The sequence below is a fragment of the Cynocephalus volans genome, chromosome 17 (assembly GCF_027409185.1).
Source record: "Cynocephalus volans isolate mCynVol1 chromosome 17, mCynVol1.pri, whole genome shotgun sequence".
NCBI classification, from domain to species: Eukaryota; Metazoa; Chordata; class Mammalia; order Dermoptera; family Cynocephalidae; genus Cynocephalus; species Cynocephalus volans.
Window position 1 is genome coordinate 44,010,851 of NC_084476.1, and position 19,025 is coordinate 44,029,875.

Consider the following 19,025-nt stretch of genomic DNA (forward strand, 5'->3'; position numbering starts at 1 on the left):
CCTACTCGGAAAGTTATTCCCTTACCACTTGAAATAGTTTTCTTCATATAACTTCACATTTGGCAATTACTTAATTATTTGTATTTTTACATCTTTACTGTCTGTCTTCTTCCTCCCCCAATCAGACTCTAAGCTCATGGGGGAGATTCTTTTTCCCTTTTCTCATATATCGCAGTACCTAACATATAGTATATGTTCTGAGAATGTACTGAATAAATGAATGCCCAGGTGAGTAGAGGGTCTAAAACTGAGATATTTCTTCCCTAGCATTCTGTGGCACTCTGCTTTCCCTGGGCTTGGTCATATTTTATCTACAAATCTGCCAAATGATTCCATTTCTGGGACTTCAGTTCTTTCAGATATAGTCTACACTATAATTGTTGATGTTTAGTAAATCCATTGTCATTCAGGGGTACATGTTTCCCACTGGTAGCATAAAAGAGGACATCTTTATCTTTTTAAAGGAATTTTCGATCTGATTTCTTTTTCTCAGTTAAAACCCCAAACCTAGGTAGTGCAGAGTTGCTTGTATGAGATAACAATTATAAACATAGACAAAACATAAAGAATAACTACTTGAAGGCACTGGAGAAAAATCAAAAAGCAGAAACTGGAGGGAATTTGACCCATGAAATTAGGAACTGCACAGTATGAACAGTTCCTAATTTCTGGCCAGTTTATTTGGCTTTTTATCTGAGGGACTTTCTCCTCCATATGGAGGCTAGAATGCAAGCAGAAAACCCCAGTCATTATGTTAGAAGATGGACCCTGGGGCTGCCACAGTGACTGGATTTTGAGGGAGAAATTTCAGAAAGACACAGAGAGCCCATTTGTATGCAGTGTTCACTCAAATCTTTATCTGACCTGAAGTACATTTGTGCAGGGAAGATTCCAAGGTAAGCAATAGCTGGAAGGCTGAAAGAGCTCAACAGATATCTCAGTTTGAGTCCCACCAACTTAGATGGGCTGGGAAACATAGGGCTTTTCACTGAAACCCATGCAGGGCCATAGCTTACCAGAGAACACCATGACCCAGGATGAAGGATTTACCTTGTATTAAGAGCAAAACAAACAGACCCACCACAATGTGTAAACAAATCCTCTGTAAGTTCACAGTGATCGGCTGATAATTTAGTGGCATGCTAGAACAAAAAGCAACACTTCTGAGAGTAAAATAATAGAATCCAGAGATTCTATAACATATCCATAATGTCCAGTATAAAATAAAAAATTACTAGACATGTGAAGGAACCCATAGTCAAGAGAAAAAGCAGTCAGAAAAACAAACTGTGAGATAGCCCAGAGGGAAATTAGCAGACAAGGACTTTAAAGACACTATTAGAAATATGTATATGAAATTAAAGGGAAAGCATATATATATTTGTACATTATAGAATGTACAAATGGAGGTTCTCAGCTGAGACATGGCAAGCAGAAAAAAAGAAACAATGGAAATTATAGAAATGTGAAAAACAATATTTGAAATGAAAAATTCACTGGAAGCCTTAACAATTGATTGGAGAAGCCAGAAGAGAAATGACATCAGATAGAAACCAATGTCTACAAAAGGGAATGAATAGCACTGGAAATGGCAAACAACATGAGAAAATAGGAAAGAAAGAAGGAGAAAAGAATAGTGACTGCAGTAAAAGGCAATAAAATAGTAAGTAGAATAACAATACAGAAAATTATTAAAGTGAGAGTTCATTTTTGAAAAGATAAATAAATTGATAAATCCCTGGTTAGAGGAAAAAACACAAACATTTTTTATTCTCTTACAGCACAATCATCAACACAGATGACAGACCTCTGTGACCAAATGTGTGGAGATTTCTCCACCAGCAAGTAGGTCAGTTCTATAGTGGACACCAGCTGGGTGTCCTCCAATTCAATTCAATTCTGACACTACCTGGAGATAAGTGTCAGATCCCACCGGTTGAGAACTCAGTCCCCAAGACTGTCTGCCACTTCAGATGCCAGTCACAAGCCCAGGCCTCTGGAACTTCTGACCAAAGTTATATATCAGAGTTGCCATGATCCCCTCCTTCCTCTTTAAGCTTGATTAATTTGCTTAAGCAGCTCACAGATCCCAGGGAAACACATTTACCAGTTTATTATAAAGGATGTTACAAAGTATGTAGATGAAGAGATGCATAGGGTTATATATAGGAGAAGGGGTGTGGAGCTTCCATGCCCTCCCCTGGTGTGCCACCCTCCGGGAACCTCCATGTGTTCAGCTATTCAGAAGCTCCTTGAATGCTGTTCTCTTGGGTTTTTATGGAAGCTTCATTATGTAGGCATAACTGAAGCATGGACAACCATGTAGAAATGTGATTAGACCAAAAGGGTATCCTCTAATGCTAACAGACTGGGTAGGGAAGCTAAATAAGGCCTGTTTGTTCAGGTTCTTCTCAGCCTCTCTGTGCAGCATTCCTTCCTCCTGGGTATGGGGTGGAACTCCTTTTCAAATGAAAGTCTTATGACCTACAATCAGATAAGATAGGTCAGAGGATTTCTTTATGGCCAGCTCTGAGACAGAAAGGCAGGGTAAGGTTAGAACAAGCCAGGAACCATGGATGACAAACTGAAATATACTTATCATAATGACACACCTAGCAAGACTGATTTTTTTAAAAAATCAGTTTTTCAATTTTTTTATGCCAGTAAATTTAACAGTTTAGAGGAGATGACAAAATTCCTTGGATTAAAAGATAAACTTTGGCACATTAAAATTTTATGGCATCTATTTAAGCAGACAGTGATTCATGTATTGGGCAGCTCCAAACTGGAAGTTATTTGGGGCTCCACCAGAGGGGGTTGAAGGAAGCAGAGCAAAGAAATTATTTGATCAAAGTTTGAGCGATTGCCTTATTTGGACTATTCAAGACAATATAATGTCTAGTTGGCTGCCCATGACTGGCTGAGCTTAAGCTTCATTTTGCTTACTAGGGCATTAGAGCTGCCTCAGTCTAAGGACCTCCCATTTATTTTAACACTTGAAAAGCACAACTTACCAAAACTGATTTAAGATGAGATAAAAAATCAGAATAGTCTTATATCTAGTAAGAAATTAAACATTATAAAGAATCTTCAAAGAAAACTCCAAGCCCAAATAGTTTTATTGGTGAATTCTGTTAAACATTTAAGGGAAAAATGATACAACTCTTAAACTTTTGTTTTATGAGGATAGCATACCACTGACATTAAAACCTGATCAAGGCATTGCAAGAAAAAATTACAGACCAGTATTCCTCATGAGCACCAACACAAAAATATTTATGAAAATACTAGCAAAGTGAATCCAGAAATATGTAAAAAGGATGCTACATCATAACCAAATAGAATTTATCGGAGGAATACTAGACTGACAACATTAAAAAATCTGTTTATGGTCTACAGCCATATCAGCCTGACCGTGCCCGCCTGATCTCCGAAGCTAAGTCGGAGATGGTTGGTACTTGGATGGGAGACCACCTGGGAAAAAATCTGTTAATGAAATTTGGTATGTTAACAGAATATATGATCGTCTCAATAGATACAGAAAAATCATGAGAAATTCAACAACCATTTATGATAAAAACTCTCTACAAACCAGAAATAAAAGAGAAGTTCATCTAAGAAAAGCCTACAGCTAACATTGTAGGTAAAGTGAAACATTGATCATTTCCCCACTGAGATTAGTAATAGGGTAAGGGTACCAACTCTCACCACTTTTATTCAACTTTCTACTAGAGGCCTTAGGTGGTGCGATAAAGAAAGGAAATGAAATAAAAATAAAGGATTGGAATGGAAGAAGTAAAACTATAAGAGAGGGAAATGAAAGAAAAGGCATAAATATTGGAAAGGAAAAAGTAAAACTATGTATTCACAAATGACATGATTGTTTACCTAAAACATTTTAAGGAATTTACAGAACAATTGCTAGAACTAATAAGTGAATTTAGCAATATTGCATGATATAAGGTCAACAAATAAAAATCACTTACATTTCTACATAGTAGCAACAAACAATTTGAAAATGAAATTTTAAAAATAATTCCACTTACAGTAGCATCGAGGCACATAAAATAGTTAAGAACAAATTTAACAAAATATGTATAAGACTGTACTCTTAAAACTATAAAATATTGCTTGAACAAATTAAAGATGTAAGTAGAAAGACAACCATGTCATGGATTAGAAGACTCAATATTGTTAAGATGTCGGTTCTCCCCAAGTTCATCTGTAGGTTCAATGCCATTTTTATCAAAATCCCAACAGGCTTTTTTTTTGAATTGACAAGTTGATTCTTATTTCATATGGAAATGCAAAGAACCTGGAATAGTTAATAAAATCTTTTCAATAAAGGACAAATTTGGAGGACTCAATACTATCTGATTTGAAGACTTACTTGAAACCTACAGTAATCAGAAGAGAGTGGTATTGTCAGAAGTATCAGGAAATAGCATGGAATAGAATAGAGTAAGAAATAGACATACACATATACAGTTAATTGACTTTTCGACAAAGCTCCTGAGGTTATACAACGTGGGGAGGAAAAATTTTCAACAAATGGTACTGGAACAATTAGAAGTATGGAAAAAAATGAACCTGGACCCTCTATATAACACCTCAACAAAATTAATTTGAGGTAGTCATTGACCTACAAGTAAACACTAAAAATTTAAAAACTCTAAAAGAAAACATAGAACACCTTTGTGACTTTGGGGTAGGCAAAGATTAATTAAAGAGGATACAGAAAGCAATAAACAAGAAAAAACTAATAAATTAGATTTCACCAATATAAACTTCCGCTCATCAAAAGACACCTTTAAGAAAATGAAATGGTAAGCCACAGACTGGGAGAAGATGTCAAATACACATATTTGACAATTTTTGTACCTAGAATAAATACTCCTATAAATCCATTAAAAAAACCAGAAACAAACAACCCCCCCCCCTCCACACACACACACCCCCCTCCAAAAGCAGGCAAAACAAAACATCAGAGCAGATGCTTCACAAAAGAAGATATATGAATGGTCGAAAAGCACATGCAAATGTGTCCAATATCATTAATTTTATGGGAAATTAAAATTAAACCCACAATAATGTACCGTTTCACAACGATCAAGACGGAAGCAAAAAAAAAAAAAAAAAAAAAAGAATGACCAATGTATCTGCTAGAGCTATCTTCTACTGTGGTGGGAATGCAAACTGGTATGGCCATTTTGGAAAACAGGTGGCAGTTCCCTATACAGTTAAACATACACTTAGCGTAGGACCCAGCCAACTTGGGGGAAGTTGTTACACTTGTATGCATTTTTGAAAATTCATCGAATTGCACACTTAAACTAGGTGGATTTTACTATATCTAATCTTTACCGCTATAAAAGCAAAAGGAAAATAAGACAAATAAGATAAAAAGCAATTGCCAACAGTATTCTTCTGCCCCCTCGGGTCAGCGGGCTCCCTCAGACTGGCGAGAAACGAAAGTGGGGCGGGGCCAGGACACCGTGATCTGCGGAAGCGCAGCGTCCGCGAGCCCTGCCAGCCCCTCGCTGTCGCTAGTTGCAGTTTCGATTCTTCCTCCAGTGGTTAAAGTTTCCCCGCGGATCCGCCTCTCAGCCAGATTCGACTTCTCGGAAAATCCCTGCCTTCCCCGCTCGCAGCGTCCTCCTCCGCCTGCCCGGCTTTAAAGGGAATTCGGGCAGCCGAGCTGGGACCTCGCAGGGACCTCGCAGGGAGCCGAGACCAGCATGACCACCGAGCAGCGGCGGAATCTGCGCGCCTTCCAGGACTATGTCAGGAAGACTTTGGACCCTACCTACATCCTGAGCTACATGAGTCCCTGGTTTAGGGAGGGTGAGTGGTCCCCAGCGGCGCCCGCTCGCCGGTCGGGACAGGAAGACAATTGCCTTGTTTTCCCCTCGTGTTGTTACTTTCTTTTAATCAATATATGTTATTTAGGGATGCCGGGTTTGTGGCAAGATCCACACAGCATTTCGGACTAAATATTCAGTTTCAGGAGCTCTTGGATGCCTAGAGAGCAGAACAATTCCAGCGAGGTGAAGTGACTTGCCTAGGTGTGCAAATATATTTAGGTTCAAAGGTGGGGAAAGAACTCGCCTGTTTCATTTATTTCCACTAATACTTAAGTCTGCTGTGTGCTCTGTTTTGTAATGGTATCAGAAATTGAGAAATAAGACATAGACCCTTCCTTAACATACTTTACAGCCCAAGGTTTTGGGAGGAGGGGAACGAAGGGCCAGGACAGATGTATGCAGATGATTACAATACCACTGTACAAAATGCTGTCCAAGCTCAAAGGAAGTTGATGCTTATCTTGTGGGGTCATATTTGCACTTCCATATAACCGGAAGCCGGAGAGGAGCAAGACTTTCCCCAGATTGAATAGCTTTAGGCCTTAGTGTAGGTGTTTCCATTTGACTTTTGAGAGGCATGATTGTGGGTAAGGGCCATTTTTGTGAATTGCTTTGTGCTGGAGATGAAAAGAGGCGTCCAGGAAAGAGGAGAAAGAAAGGTGGTGCTTGGAAAGAGTTCAGATGAGAGAAGAGGGTCTGGCAGTTTCTTTTCAGGCGTGCCTAAGTGTCTTTCCTGATGTTAGGCAGTTTTTGGAAATTGCATTAAAACAGGCAGGTAACTTTTGTGCTAATTGCTCTGCAAAATCAAATCACAGGTTGTAGAGTGAGTAGTGAAAGAATGCCAGCAACAAAAGTGGACCTCCACTTTCTAGTTGTGCCCAGAGATAAGTAATAAAATGATATCCTAATGACTAAAGTAGCTTGGGCCCCTGAAGAATGTAAGTCTATGCGAGACATCTCTCAGAAATCTTTGGATGAAACCCCAACAAACGGCTATGAATCTCATTTTTTCACGCACTGATGTACTGATACAATAAATGCTGATTAAATAAAATAAGCAACTCATGTCAGGCATTATGTCAGCATTGGAAGTAATTACTAAGCACCTATTATCTAATAGGAGCATCATATTAGGATTGAGGAATCAGTGGTGAGCACAATAGAAATAGTCCCTGCCCTAACAGAGATCAGAATGCACATGTGAAGGCATGTAACTAAACAATAAATAACAAAGTGCAGTAAGAACTTTGATGGAAAACCACAGGGTGCTGTGGGAGTACATTGCAGGGGTGTCTACCTAGTCTGAAGGGGACAGGTAGAGCTTTCCAGGTATGTGGCATTTGAACTGAGGTCTAAAGAAGGAGAGAGAATTAGCTGGAAGGAGATAAGAAATTGCAGGCAAAGGGTTCATTGTATGTAAAGGTCCAAGGTGAGGGATAAAACAGTGTGTTCTAGGAATCCGGAGAATATTAGTGTGGTTGAAATGTGGACAGGGAGATAGGAGTTGGGAGTAATGGGGTTTGAGAGGCAAGCAGAAGAGGGGATATCAAGTTTTGGACTTTATCTAATGAAAAGTTATAAGGAGAGGAGACAAAATTGAATTTGTGTTGTGGAAAAATGACTTTAGCTGCAGTTTGAGGAATGGATTGGGTAGGCACAAGACTGGGAGGAGAAGAAATAGCAGCTGCAAAGATTCCAAGACAGTGGAGTGGCAAAACTGGAAGCAGGAAGGTCAGTTACAAGAACAGGAATCCAGAGAAACAAGGAGAAATGGGTGGATTCAAGAGACATTTGGAAAGTATAATCAATATTATTCTTGGTGGTGGGGGTGGAGAGAATAGGTAAGGGTGAGGGCAGGATGGAGAATGACTTCCTAGATCTCCTGCTTAGGCCCTTTGGTGAATGAATGGTGGTGTCTGGGATAGGAAACACGGGAGGAGGGACAGGTTTGCAGTGGAAGATGAAGGGTTCAGATTTGGAATCCTTCCAAAAGCTGAGTATGTGTGCCTTGGAAATATCTGAGAAGAGATGTTCATCAGATTGTCTGCTGCACAGGTCTGGAGTTCAGGAAAAAGGTCTAGGGTTGGGGAGTCATTCATGTAGAGATCCTTGCTGAAACAATGAGAGTAGGTGAGATTGCCCATTGGATGGTGAGTAGAAAGCCTGGGACAGAATCCTGAGAAAGCCCGTCATTTAGAAGATGAGCAGAGGAGGAAAGAGCTGGAAAAAAGACTGGAAAAGAAGAGCCAGATGTGTGGGCAAGGAGGCATCATGAAAACCAGAGTCGAGTAATGGAGTGAATAACAGGTTTCAGGTATGATGAAAATTCAAAGAAACAAAAAAATTTCCCATGACTTTGGTATTATAAACCTTTGGGACCACTCACAGGAGTAGTTTCTGTGGAGTGGGAGTGGAGGTAAGGGTATAGATAGTTGGGAAACTAATCGCAAGAGTAGACTGAGCAAAAATAAAAGATAAAGAAGTGGAGAAAGTAAATGTAGGCAGTTCTTTTTAAAACTTATTGCCAAGTTAAAAATTGCAACAGAGGCAGCACTTAGTAGTATGTTTGCACGAATCCAGACTATACAATTGGGTACAATATGGATTCCAAGAAAGGATATGAGAACAGAAGAGGTGTAAAAATAAATGGAAAAGATAGAAGAAAAGTTTACTTATCTAAGAAAGAAATAGCACTTTGTATGTGAGTTTAATGAAAAAAGCATCATGTCTTATATACACCTGTAGGCTTTTCATATTTCTGACTTGAAGAAATAATTATATAAGCATTTGGGAAAAACAAATGAGGTTACTCAGGTCTCCTGTAATGGTATTGTTGCTTTGCCTCCCATGGATTTGTCACCCCTCTTCCACTGGGTGATGGAGCTGCAAAGGATTACTCAAAGCCCATCTCTTCTGAGCAGTGAGAAGCCCCGAAGTGGTTAATGTCCTGGAACCCTCAAGAGAGAGGCATTCCTTTTATTTGGGAAATTAACCACAAATTGGGGTTCTCTTCCTGCATTTATTCTCCATACCAGGAAGTAACAGGAAGAGAATATAGGTGGGGTTATAGTTGAACAATATAGGCTGGTAACATTCAGTAAAACAAGCAAAGTGACATTCCATAAGGCAATTTAAGTGATCCATCAAAAAAAAAAAAAAAAAAAAAAAAAAAAAAAAAAAAAAAAAAAAGCTTGATCTTAGCATACATTCCTTCTCCCTACACAGCTCCCAGTATCTTTACATATCCATCAGTAACTTGTCTGTCTTTGAACCAGCAACCTTGCTGTGTTACAGTTTTTTATCTTACAACAGAGACTATAGCCTGGGGAAAATTTCCTGTTTTTTGCAAGGTCAACATTTTATATGTACTTTTTTTTTTTTTTTTTTTTTTTTTTTATGTGGAAAAGTGTTTCTTATTATTTTTTTATTTTTTTAATTTTTTTTTAAATTTTATTTTGTCGATATACATTGTAGCCGATTAATGCTCCCCATCACCAAAACCTCCCTCCCCTCCCCCTCCCCCGCTCCCCCCCAACCATGTCCCCTCCGTTTGTTTGTTGTATCAACTTCAAATAACCGTGGTCGTCATATCCCCTTCCCCCCCCCCCCGGTTTGTGTGTGTATGTGTGTATGTGTGTGTGTGAATTTATATATTAATTTTTAGCTCCCACCAATAAGCGAGAACATGTGGTATTTCTCTTTCTGTGCCTGACTTGTTTCACTTAATATAATTCTCTCGAGGTCCATCCATGTTGTTGCAAATGGCAGTATTTCATTCGTTTTTATAGCTGAGTAGTATTCCATTGTGTAGATGTACCACATTTTCCGTATCCACTCATCTGATGATGGGCATTTGGGCTGGTTCCAACTCTTGGCTATTGTAAAGAGTGCTGCGATGAACATTGGGGAACAGGTATACCTTCGACTTGATGATTTCCATTCCTCTGGGTATATTCCCAACAGTGGGATGGCTGGGTCGTATGGTAGATCTATTTGCAATTGTTTAAGGAACCTCCATACCATTTTCCATAGAGGCTGCACCATTTTGCAGTCCCACCAACAATGTATGAGAGTTCCTTTTTCTCCGCAGCCTCGCCAGCATTTATCGTTCATAGTCTTTTGGATTTTAGCCATCCTAACTGGGGTTAGATGGTATCTCAATGTGGTTTTGATTTGCATTTCCCGGATGCTGAGTGATGTTGAGCATTTTTTCATATGTCTGTTGGCCATTTGGATATCTTCCTTAGAGAAATGCCTACTTAGCTCTTTTGCCCATTTTTTAATTGGGTTGCTTGTTTTCTTCTTGTAAAGTTGTTTGAGTTCCTTATATATTCTGGATATTAATCCTTTGTCAGATGTATATTTTGCAAATATTTTCTCCCACTCTGTTGGTTGTCTTTTAACTCTTTTAATTGTTTCTTTTGCTGTGCAGAAGCTTTTTAGTTTGATATAATCCCATTTGTTTATTTTTCCTTTGGTTGCCCGTGCTTTTGGGGTCGTATTCATGAAGCCTGTGCCCAGTCCTATTTCCTGAAGTGTTTCCCCTATGTTTTCTTTAAGAAGTTTTATTGTCTCAGGGTGTATATTTAAATCCTTAATCCATTTTGAGTTGATTTTAGTATATGGTGAGAGGTATGGATCTAGTTTCATTCTCCTGCATAATGATATCCAGTTATCCCAGTACCACTTGCTGAAGAGGCAGTCCCTTTCCCAGTGAATAGGCTTGGTGCCTTTGTCAAAGATCAGATGGCAGTAAGTGTGAGGGTTGATTTCTGGATTCTCTATTCTATTCCATTGGTCAGTGTGTCTGTTTTTATGCCAGTACCATACTGTTTTGGTTATTATAGCTTTGTAGTATAGCTTAAAGTCAGGTAGTGTTATGCCTCCAGCTTTATTTTTTTTGCTGAGCATTGCTTTGGCTATTCGTGGTCTTTTATTGTTCCATATAAATGTCTGAATAGTTTTTTCCATTTCTGAGAAAAATGTCTTTGGAATTTTGATGGGGATTGCATTGAATTTGTATATCACTTTGGGTAGTATGGACATTTTCACTATGTTGATTCTTCCAATCCAAGAGCATGGGATATCTTTCCATCTTCTTGTATCCTCTCTAATTTCTCTCAGCAGTGGTTTGTAGTTCTCATTATAGAGATTTTTCTCCTCCTTGGTTAACTCAATTCCTAAGTATTTTATTTTTTTGGTGGCTATTGTAAATGGGCAGGCTTTCTTGATTTCTCCTTCTGCATGTTCACTATTGGAGAAAAGAAATGCTACTGATTTTTGTGTGTTGATTTTGTATCCTGCTACTGTGCTGAAATCATTTATCAATTCCAACAGTTTTTTTGTAGAGGTTTTAGGCTGTTCGATATATAGGATCATGTCATCTGCAAACAGGGACAGTTTGACTTCATCTTTTCCAATCTGGATGCCCTTTATTTCCTTCTCTTCTCTGATTGCTCTGGCTAGTACTTCCAACACTATGTTGAATAGGAGTGGTGAGAGTGGGCATCCTTGTCTAGTGCCTGTTCTTAAAGGAAAAGCTTTCAGCTTTTCCCCATTCAGGATGATATTGGCAGTGGGTTTGGCATATATGGCTTTAATTATGTTGAGATACTTTCCCTCTATACCTAACTTATAGAGGGTCTTTGTCATGAATGAGTGCTGAACTTTATCAAATGCTTTTTCAGCATCTATAGAGATGATCATATGGTCCTTGTGTTTGAGTTTATTAATATGGTGTATCACATTTATTGATTTGCGTATGTTGAACCAACCTTGCATCCCTGGGATGAATCCCACTTGATCGTGATGAATAATTTTTCGTATGGGTTGCTGTATTCTGTTTGCTAGTATTTTAGTGAGGATTTTTGCATCTATATTCATCAAGGATATCGGCCTGTAGTTTTCTTTTTTGGTTATATCTTTACCTGGTTTTGGTATCAGGATGATGTTTGCTTCATAGAATGAGTTTGGGAGATTTGCGTCCGTTTCAATCTTTTGGAATAGTTTGTAAAGAATCGGTGTCAATTCCTCTTTGAATGTTTGGTAAAATTCTGCTGTGAATCCATCTGGTCCTGGGCTTTTCTTTGTTGGGAGCCTTCTGATAACAGCTTCAATCTCCTTTATTGTTATTGGTCTGTTCAAATTTTCTACGTCTTCACGGTTCAGTTTTGGGAGCTTGTGTGTGTCCAGAAATTTATCCATTTCCTCCAGATTTTCAAATTTGTTGGCGTATAGTTGTTTATAGTAGTCTCGAATGATTCCTTGTATTTCAGATGAATCAGTTGTAATATCGCCTTTTTCATTTCTAATTTTTGTTATTTGAGTCCTCTCTCTTCTTTTTTTTGTTAGCCATGCTAATGGTTTGTCAATTTTATTTATCTTTTCAAAAAACCAACTTTTTGATTCGTTGATCTTTTGAATTGTTTTTTGGTTTTCAATTTCATTCAGTTCTGCTCTGATCTTAATGATTTCTTTCCGTCTGCTAACTTTAGGATTGGATTGTTCTTGTTTTTCTAGTTCTTTAAGGTGAAGTGTTAGGTTGTTCACTTGCCATCTTTCCATTCTTCTGAAGTGAGCATTTAATGCAATAAATTTCCCCCTCAATACTGCTTTTGCAGTATCCCACAGGTTTTGGTATGATGTATCATTGTTTTCATTAGTTTCAATAAACTTTTTGATTTCCTGCTTGATTTCTTCTTGGACCCATATGTCATTAAGTAGAATGCTGTTTAATTTCCATGTGTTTGTATAGTTTCCAGAGTTTTGTTTGTTATTAATTTCTAGTTTTAATCCATTGTGGTCTGAGAAGATACATGGGATAATTCCAATTTTTTTGAATTTATTGAGACTTGATTTGTGACCTAATATGTGATCTATCTTGGAGAATGATCCATGTGCTGATGAGAAGAATGAATATTCTGAGGTTGTTGGGTGGAATGTTCTGTAGATATCTGCCAATTCCAATTGGTCTAGAGTCTTGTTTAGATCTTGTGTTTCTCTACTGATTCTTTGCCTAGATGATCTGTCTAATATTGACAGTGGAGTGTTCAGGTCCCCTGCTATTATGGTATTAGTGTCTATTTCCTTCTTTAGGTCTAATAGAGTTTGTTTTATAAATCTGGCTGCTCCAACATTGGGTGCGTACATATTTATGATTGTTATGTCCTCTTGATGGATCAGTCCTTTTATCATTAAGTAGTGTCCCTCATTGTCTCTTTTTATGGTTTTTAGTTTAAAGTCTATTTTGTCAGATATAAGAATAGCCACTCCAGCTCGTTTTTCTTTTCTGTTTGCATGGTAAATCTTTTTCCATCCTTTTACTCTTAGTCTGTGTGAATCTTTATGGGTGAGGTGGGTCTCTTGTAGGCAGCATATAGTTGGGTCCTGCTTTTTGATCCAGTCAGCCAGTCTGTGTCTTTTAATTGGGGAATTTAAGCCTTTAACATTAAGAGTTGTTATTGAAAGGTGTTGATTTATTCTTAGCATTTTATTGGTTGTTTGGTTGTCTTAGGTGTCTTTTGTTCCTTGCTTTCTGATTTACTGTTTGGTTTCTGTGTTTGTTGGTTCCTTAGGTTGTAGATAGTGTTTTTGTTAGCTTGTTTTCTCTTCATGAATGCCATTTTTATTGTACTAGCGGGTTTAGATTTTTCTTAGGTTTTTATGGCAGTGGTAGTTATTTTTCAGGAACCAAACCCAGTACTCCCTTGAGGATTTCTTGTAAGGGTGGTCTTGTGGTAGTGAACTCCCGCAGTTTTTGTTTGTCTGAGAAATATACTATTTGCCCCTCATTTCGGAAGGATAGCCTTGCAGGGTAGAGTATTCTTGGCTGGCAATCTTTGTCTTTTAGTATTTTGAAAATATCATCCCATTCCTTTCTAGCTTTTAGGGTTTGTGATGAAAAGTCTGATGTTAACCTGATTGGGGCTCCCTTATAGGTGATTTGACGCTTCTCTCTTGCAGCTTTTAAGATTCTCTCTTTGTCTCTGAGTTTTGCCAATTTGACTATGACATGTCTTGGAGAAGGCCTTTTTGGGTTGAATACGTTTGGAGATCGTTGAGCTTCCTGGATCTGAAGATCTGTGATTTTTCCTATACCTGGGAAGTTTTCTGCCACTATTTTGTTGAATATGTTTTCAATGGAATCTCCATTTTCCTCCCCTTCTGGAATACCCATGACTCGGATATTTGAGCGCTTGAGGTTGTCTGATATCTCTCTCAGATTTTCTTCCATGTCCTTGATTCTTTTTTCTTTCTTTTTGTCTGCTTGTGTTATTTCAAACAGCCCATCTTCAAGTTCAGAGGTTCTCTCTTCAACTTCGACAAGCCTGCTGGTTAAACTCTCCGTTGTGTTTTTTATTTCGCTGAATAACTTCTTCAGTTCAGCAAGTTCTGCTACATTTTTTTTCAGGACATTGATTTCCTTGTATATTTCCTCTTTCAGATCCTGTATACTTTTCCTCATTTCATCATGATGTCTGGCTGAGTTTTCTTGTATCTCATTCAGTTTCCTTAGAATTATCACTCGAAATTCCTTATCAGTTATTTCAAGGGCTTCTTGTTCTATAGGATCTAGAGTATGAGATTTATTAACGTTTGGTGGTGTACTTTCTTGATTTTTTGTATTTCTGGTGTCTTTTTTTTGGTGTTTATTCATTGTGGCAGGGGGTTTCACAGTCCACCGGTTTAAGACTAATGACTAACTAGGATGTTGCTGTGGTTGCCAATTTGGTATGGCTCCCGCCGTGACTGCTCAGTTGGCCTCTAGTGTCTTGTGTGTGTGGTTGCCTCGGGTCTTGGGCTTCTCCGGGGATCCACCTTTCTGGTCAGCTTGTACTCTGCTGGGCTGGTGGATCACGTACCACAGGGTGTGTGATCTCTGTTGAGCTTTCACTTTCTGTACAGGACTTCTCCCCGTTCAGTGTGCTCTGGCCCAGGCTGTTAGATCGTGCAGTGGCGACCCCACCGGGTGTGTGGTTTCTGTCGAGTCTCCGCCTCCCTGGCCGCACGTCTCCCCCCTCTGTGCACACTGTGCTGGGTTGGGGCGTGTCTTCTGCACCCCTCGTCTATCAGCTGGGCCTTCAAGACCCTGCTCAGCACCGCCTCGCCCAGGAAGTCTACCAGGTTTCTGCTAGGCACAGACGACCAGTCTCTCTGGGTGCCTTTGTAGCACTGTGTAGATCTTTCTCGGGTCTTGTTCACCTTTGTATCCCCCCGGTATAAACCGAGTCTAGTGCCCGCCTGCAGCCTGCTCTCCGGCAGGTTCAAGCAGACCTGGGAACTCTCCTACCACACTATTCCCAACCAGAAATTCGTTAGGCTTTTTTCCAAACTGGAGGTCGCAGAGATGGTATCTGCCTCCCAGTAACAGGAAGTTTACCGGGGCCGGAGTCCAGGGTGTGGTGGAGTGACAGTCGGCCCGCCCGTACTTCCTAGCCCTCCCAAAACTGGTCGAGACGCCCCACACCCCCAGCCCTGCCAGAGAACCGTGGAGGGAGTGGGAGAGGAGGTCGGCCCGCAGGGTCCGGAAAGCCCCGCGCCAGGCCAAGCAAATGGGCTCAGTGATGGCCGAGCAGGGCGGAGCTGCCCGCACCTGGGAAAATGGAGGCAGCACCGGGGCAGTGAGTGGCCTGGTGGTGCAGGCGGGGAGCCTCGTGGGCATCCACCCCCCGAACAGAGCTGTGCCAGGGATCACTCACAGTGCTGTGCCAGGTCGGGCGCTCGCTCTGTCTCTGGTTTGTTGCCTTCCGTGTTCTCGGCGCTGCCACCTCGGGCTGTTCAGTCGCGGCGCCGCTCGGGCGCTCCCAGGAGTCTTCTTTAATGCCGGCCTGAAACCTCGAATCCTGGATAGGGCAGCTGGCCGCCTTCAGTGCGGCCCCAGCCTCCGGGATCCTGGCTGCATCCACAGCAGCCCTGGCGCCGTGTTCCCTGTTTCAAGACTCACTTTTGCAGCTAAGAATCAGTTCTTTTCCTGCTCCACACTTCAAAGCTGTTGCCTGTAAATGAGGCAGCCTCTCCTGCCGGGGGCAAAGTGGCGTTGAGCCCCCACGACCGGCCAGCAGCAGCAGTCCTCCCTTAAGAGATGGCCAGAGGAAGGTCCACAAGTTTCCCGGCTGCCTGAGGCCCAGTGGCCACCTTTTCCACCTCAGCTACTCCGCACCAGCCGCCGCAGCCGCCGCCATCTTGAAACTCTTTATATGTACTTTTAAGAAGTTAGACTAAACCCAAAAGTACAAGAAACTAGGTCCTGTGAAATATATTTGCTTTATAGTATACTCCTCAGGTATCAGTATCAAGTTGTTCTCTAACTTTTCTACAACTCTAATGTAGCTAGACAATACAGCTGCAGAATTTTGAGGGTAAAACAAAGTTCCCCCAAATTTATATATAGCCAGGTTTTTATGTGTGTAAGCAAAAGGAAAACATTATGGGGTGTCAAATACATTTCTTGTGGAAATTACTTGAAACATGATTCCAAGTCATTGAGACCTGAAAAATATTAATAGCTCAGTAAAGAGAGTTTTGGAATACAAGGATTGGTGATGGATATTGAAACCAGGCATGTAGAGTTCATTTTAAATGATTTTATAAATCTGGCCACAAAAGTAAATAGAGAGCACTTTTTGTTTTTGTTTTTCTTTCTTTTTTTTAAAGAGAGGGTTTATAGTAAAAAATAAAACAATTTCAAAGTACTCATTTGTATTAAAACCTTTAGATTAAGTCAGTAAGGAGCTAGGGAAAATAATAATAGATAAAAGTTAAATTCCTTGCTTCAAAAGAGGGGAGACTGTAAAGATATTTTATTCTTGTTTCTATAGTTTAAAAATGCTGTCTGAAAGGTTAAAGATAATAATACAGCAATTTAAGGGAGGTTATGTAGATTTTGTTGTTCTAGAGAAGAAAAAAGAGAAAAATGTATTTAGTAATTTAAGCTAAACAAGAAACATAGAAAAGGGAAGTATAAAGCAAGGTAACACAAGGAAGACTAGTTATATTAGTGTTGGCTTTGTAATTAGATCAAATGTGTCTTTTAAATGAGTTTAAATGAGTCATTAAGCAGATTCCAGGTCATTATTGTCTGCCAGAGACCCATGTAAAGTAAAGTAACATCAAAAATTAAAAAGTGACAAAGATACATTAAATAAATGCAAATGAAAACAAGAGTTAATAATACCAAAAAAGTATCGCACAGGCAGGAAGTATTAAGATGAAAAGGACACCTAACTCACAATGAAGATGTGACACATATAAATCTTTATTTACTAAATATAATAAAAAATTTTTAGGAGTCAAGAATTTTGGTAATTATAAAACATCTTTACTTGTGTTGCTAAGTCAGGTAAGTGATAATAAAGATATAAATGATCTGTTTAATGTAATAAGGATGATTTAATGACTATACGTTCCATTTTGTACTCTTATAAAGAATGTGTCCTCCTTCCCCAATTCTTAACAAGCTTTGCCAAATTGATCCTATATTAGATTACAGATAAATCTTTAATAAATTTCCCAAAGCATAGCTTATATGAGTTTTATTCTCTAATTGCTAGGCTCTGTGACTCTGGGCAAATGCCTTAACTCCTTTGTACCTTAGTTTCTTTATCTGTAAAATGAGAATAACAATTGTGTTTAGATATTTTGAGAATTAAAGTGCATGGCACTAAATAAATGTTAGCTATTATTCTATATCCCAGAAATTAATCATTGGTCTTTAAAAAAATTATCAGATAATTTCAAAATTATCTTTTATTTATTATGAAGAGTGAACAAATTCAGTGTTATGAGGGAAATAGGTATTCATACACTTCCATTTTTTAAAATAACTCCTAGTGGAAAGAGAAAATCAAAACAATTGTACCCACTTTCAAAAGTAAGGATAGCAATTAGGCCACGTTACATAGTTTAAGGCACAGCTAAGCTTTTAATCAGAGGAAAATTTATGGCCTAAGTAGATTTATTGGTATTTCAAAAGAATGAAAACTAATGAATTAATGGATTTGACTCAAGTAATTACAGGAAGAGCAATCAGATAACTCCAAAGAAAGCAAATCAGCTAAAATAAAGAACAGAAAAAATAAATTCCCCTAAATTATTGGAACTAGTAGAGTTCATTCAGTCTTATTGCAGTAGATATTTAAAAACTAATAATGTTTTTAAATACTAGAAAAACCATTTAGAAAATATAACTTTTTCCTAATGCACAAAGGATTCTTACAAATCTAATTCAGAAAAAGGATGAATGACCCCAGCAGAAAACTAGCTGTGGAACGTGAACAGGAAATTTATTTAAAAAAGAAAGAAAGAAAGAAATACAGTATACAGTATACAGTGGCCAAGGGAGGAAACAAATAAGAAATCGTTAAAAACAATGAAGTTTGTTTGTTTGGTCTGTTTTTGTCTCTCAGTTTTACAAAGATTATGAGGATTGAACAGATTCAGTGCTGTGAGGGAAGCAGGCATTCATATGCTATTGATAGAGGGTAAATCTGAACAGTTTGTCTGGAAGGCAGTGGGCAATGCATATAAACATTTAAAAGTGTATACTGTTTAACCCAGAAATTATACTTCTGGAAAGTTATTCTAAGGAAAATTTGGTAGGTAAAGCAGGCAAAGACATAGATATGTCTGTACTAAACACATTTTAATTATCTATTAATAAGGAATGGCTTAAATAAATATATTTATGTGATTTAAAACTATGCAGCCACAAAAAGTTGATATAGATTCATATTTATTGATGGAAAACAACATCTATAATCTATTAATGAGTGAGAAAAGGCAGATTTATAGGATCCTATTCACTTAAAACTATATGTTTATACATATAATTAGATACCCAGAAGGATGTTTTCCAGAATATTACATGTGATTCATTCTGTGTGGTGTGATTTGGGTGGATTGCCAAAAGGCAAGTTAAAAAGGCAAGGTGAAGAACACTGCATATAATATTGTTGTATTTTTGAATGTTAAAGATGCCATTGACATCTTCGATCCCCTCCCCAGAGGCAACTGCTGTTATAGTTTATATCATCCTGTTCATGTCTTTAAACTTTAAAATGTACATATGTATTCATACACCTGTTGCTCTTCCTCCTGCTTTTTGTGTTTTCTGTTAGATTGATTGATTTTTTTCTATTCCCTATTTTTTCCTTGGCTGCTTTG

The 19,025-nt window shown here is 38.7% G+C and overlaps 1 protein-coding gene across 1 annotated transcript in view; it reads left to right on the top strand.

Moving 5' to 3' along the window:
* The first annotated feature begins 5,720 nt into the window (after positions 1 to 5,720).
* RIGI (RNA sensor RIG-I) overlaps positions 5,721 to 19,025 on the top strand; it is a 70,519-nt gene continuing 57,214 nt past the window's right edge. The window contains exon 1 of the mRNA XM_063082060.1: positions 5,721 to 5,844. Within this exon, the coding sequence (XP_062938130.1) occupies positions 5,739 to 5,844 (106 nt within the window). The 5' untranslated portion in view covers positions 5,721 to 5,738. The remainder of the gene's footprint in view (positions 5,845 to 19,025) is intronic.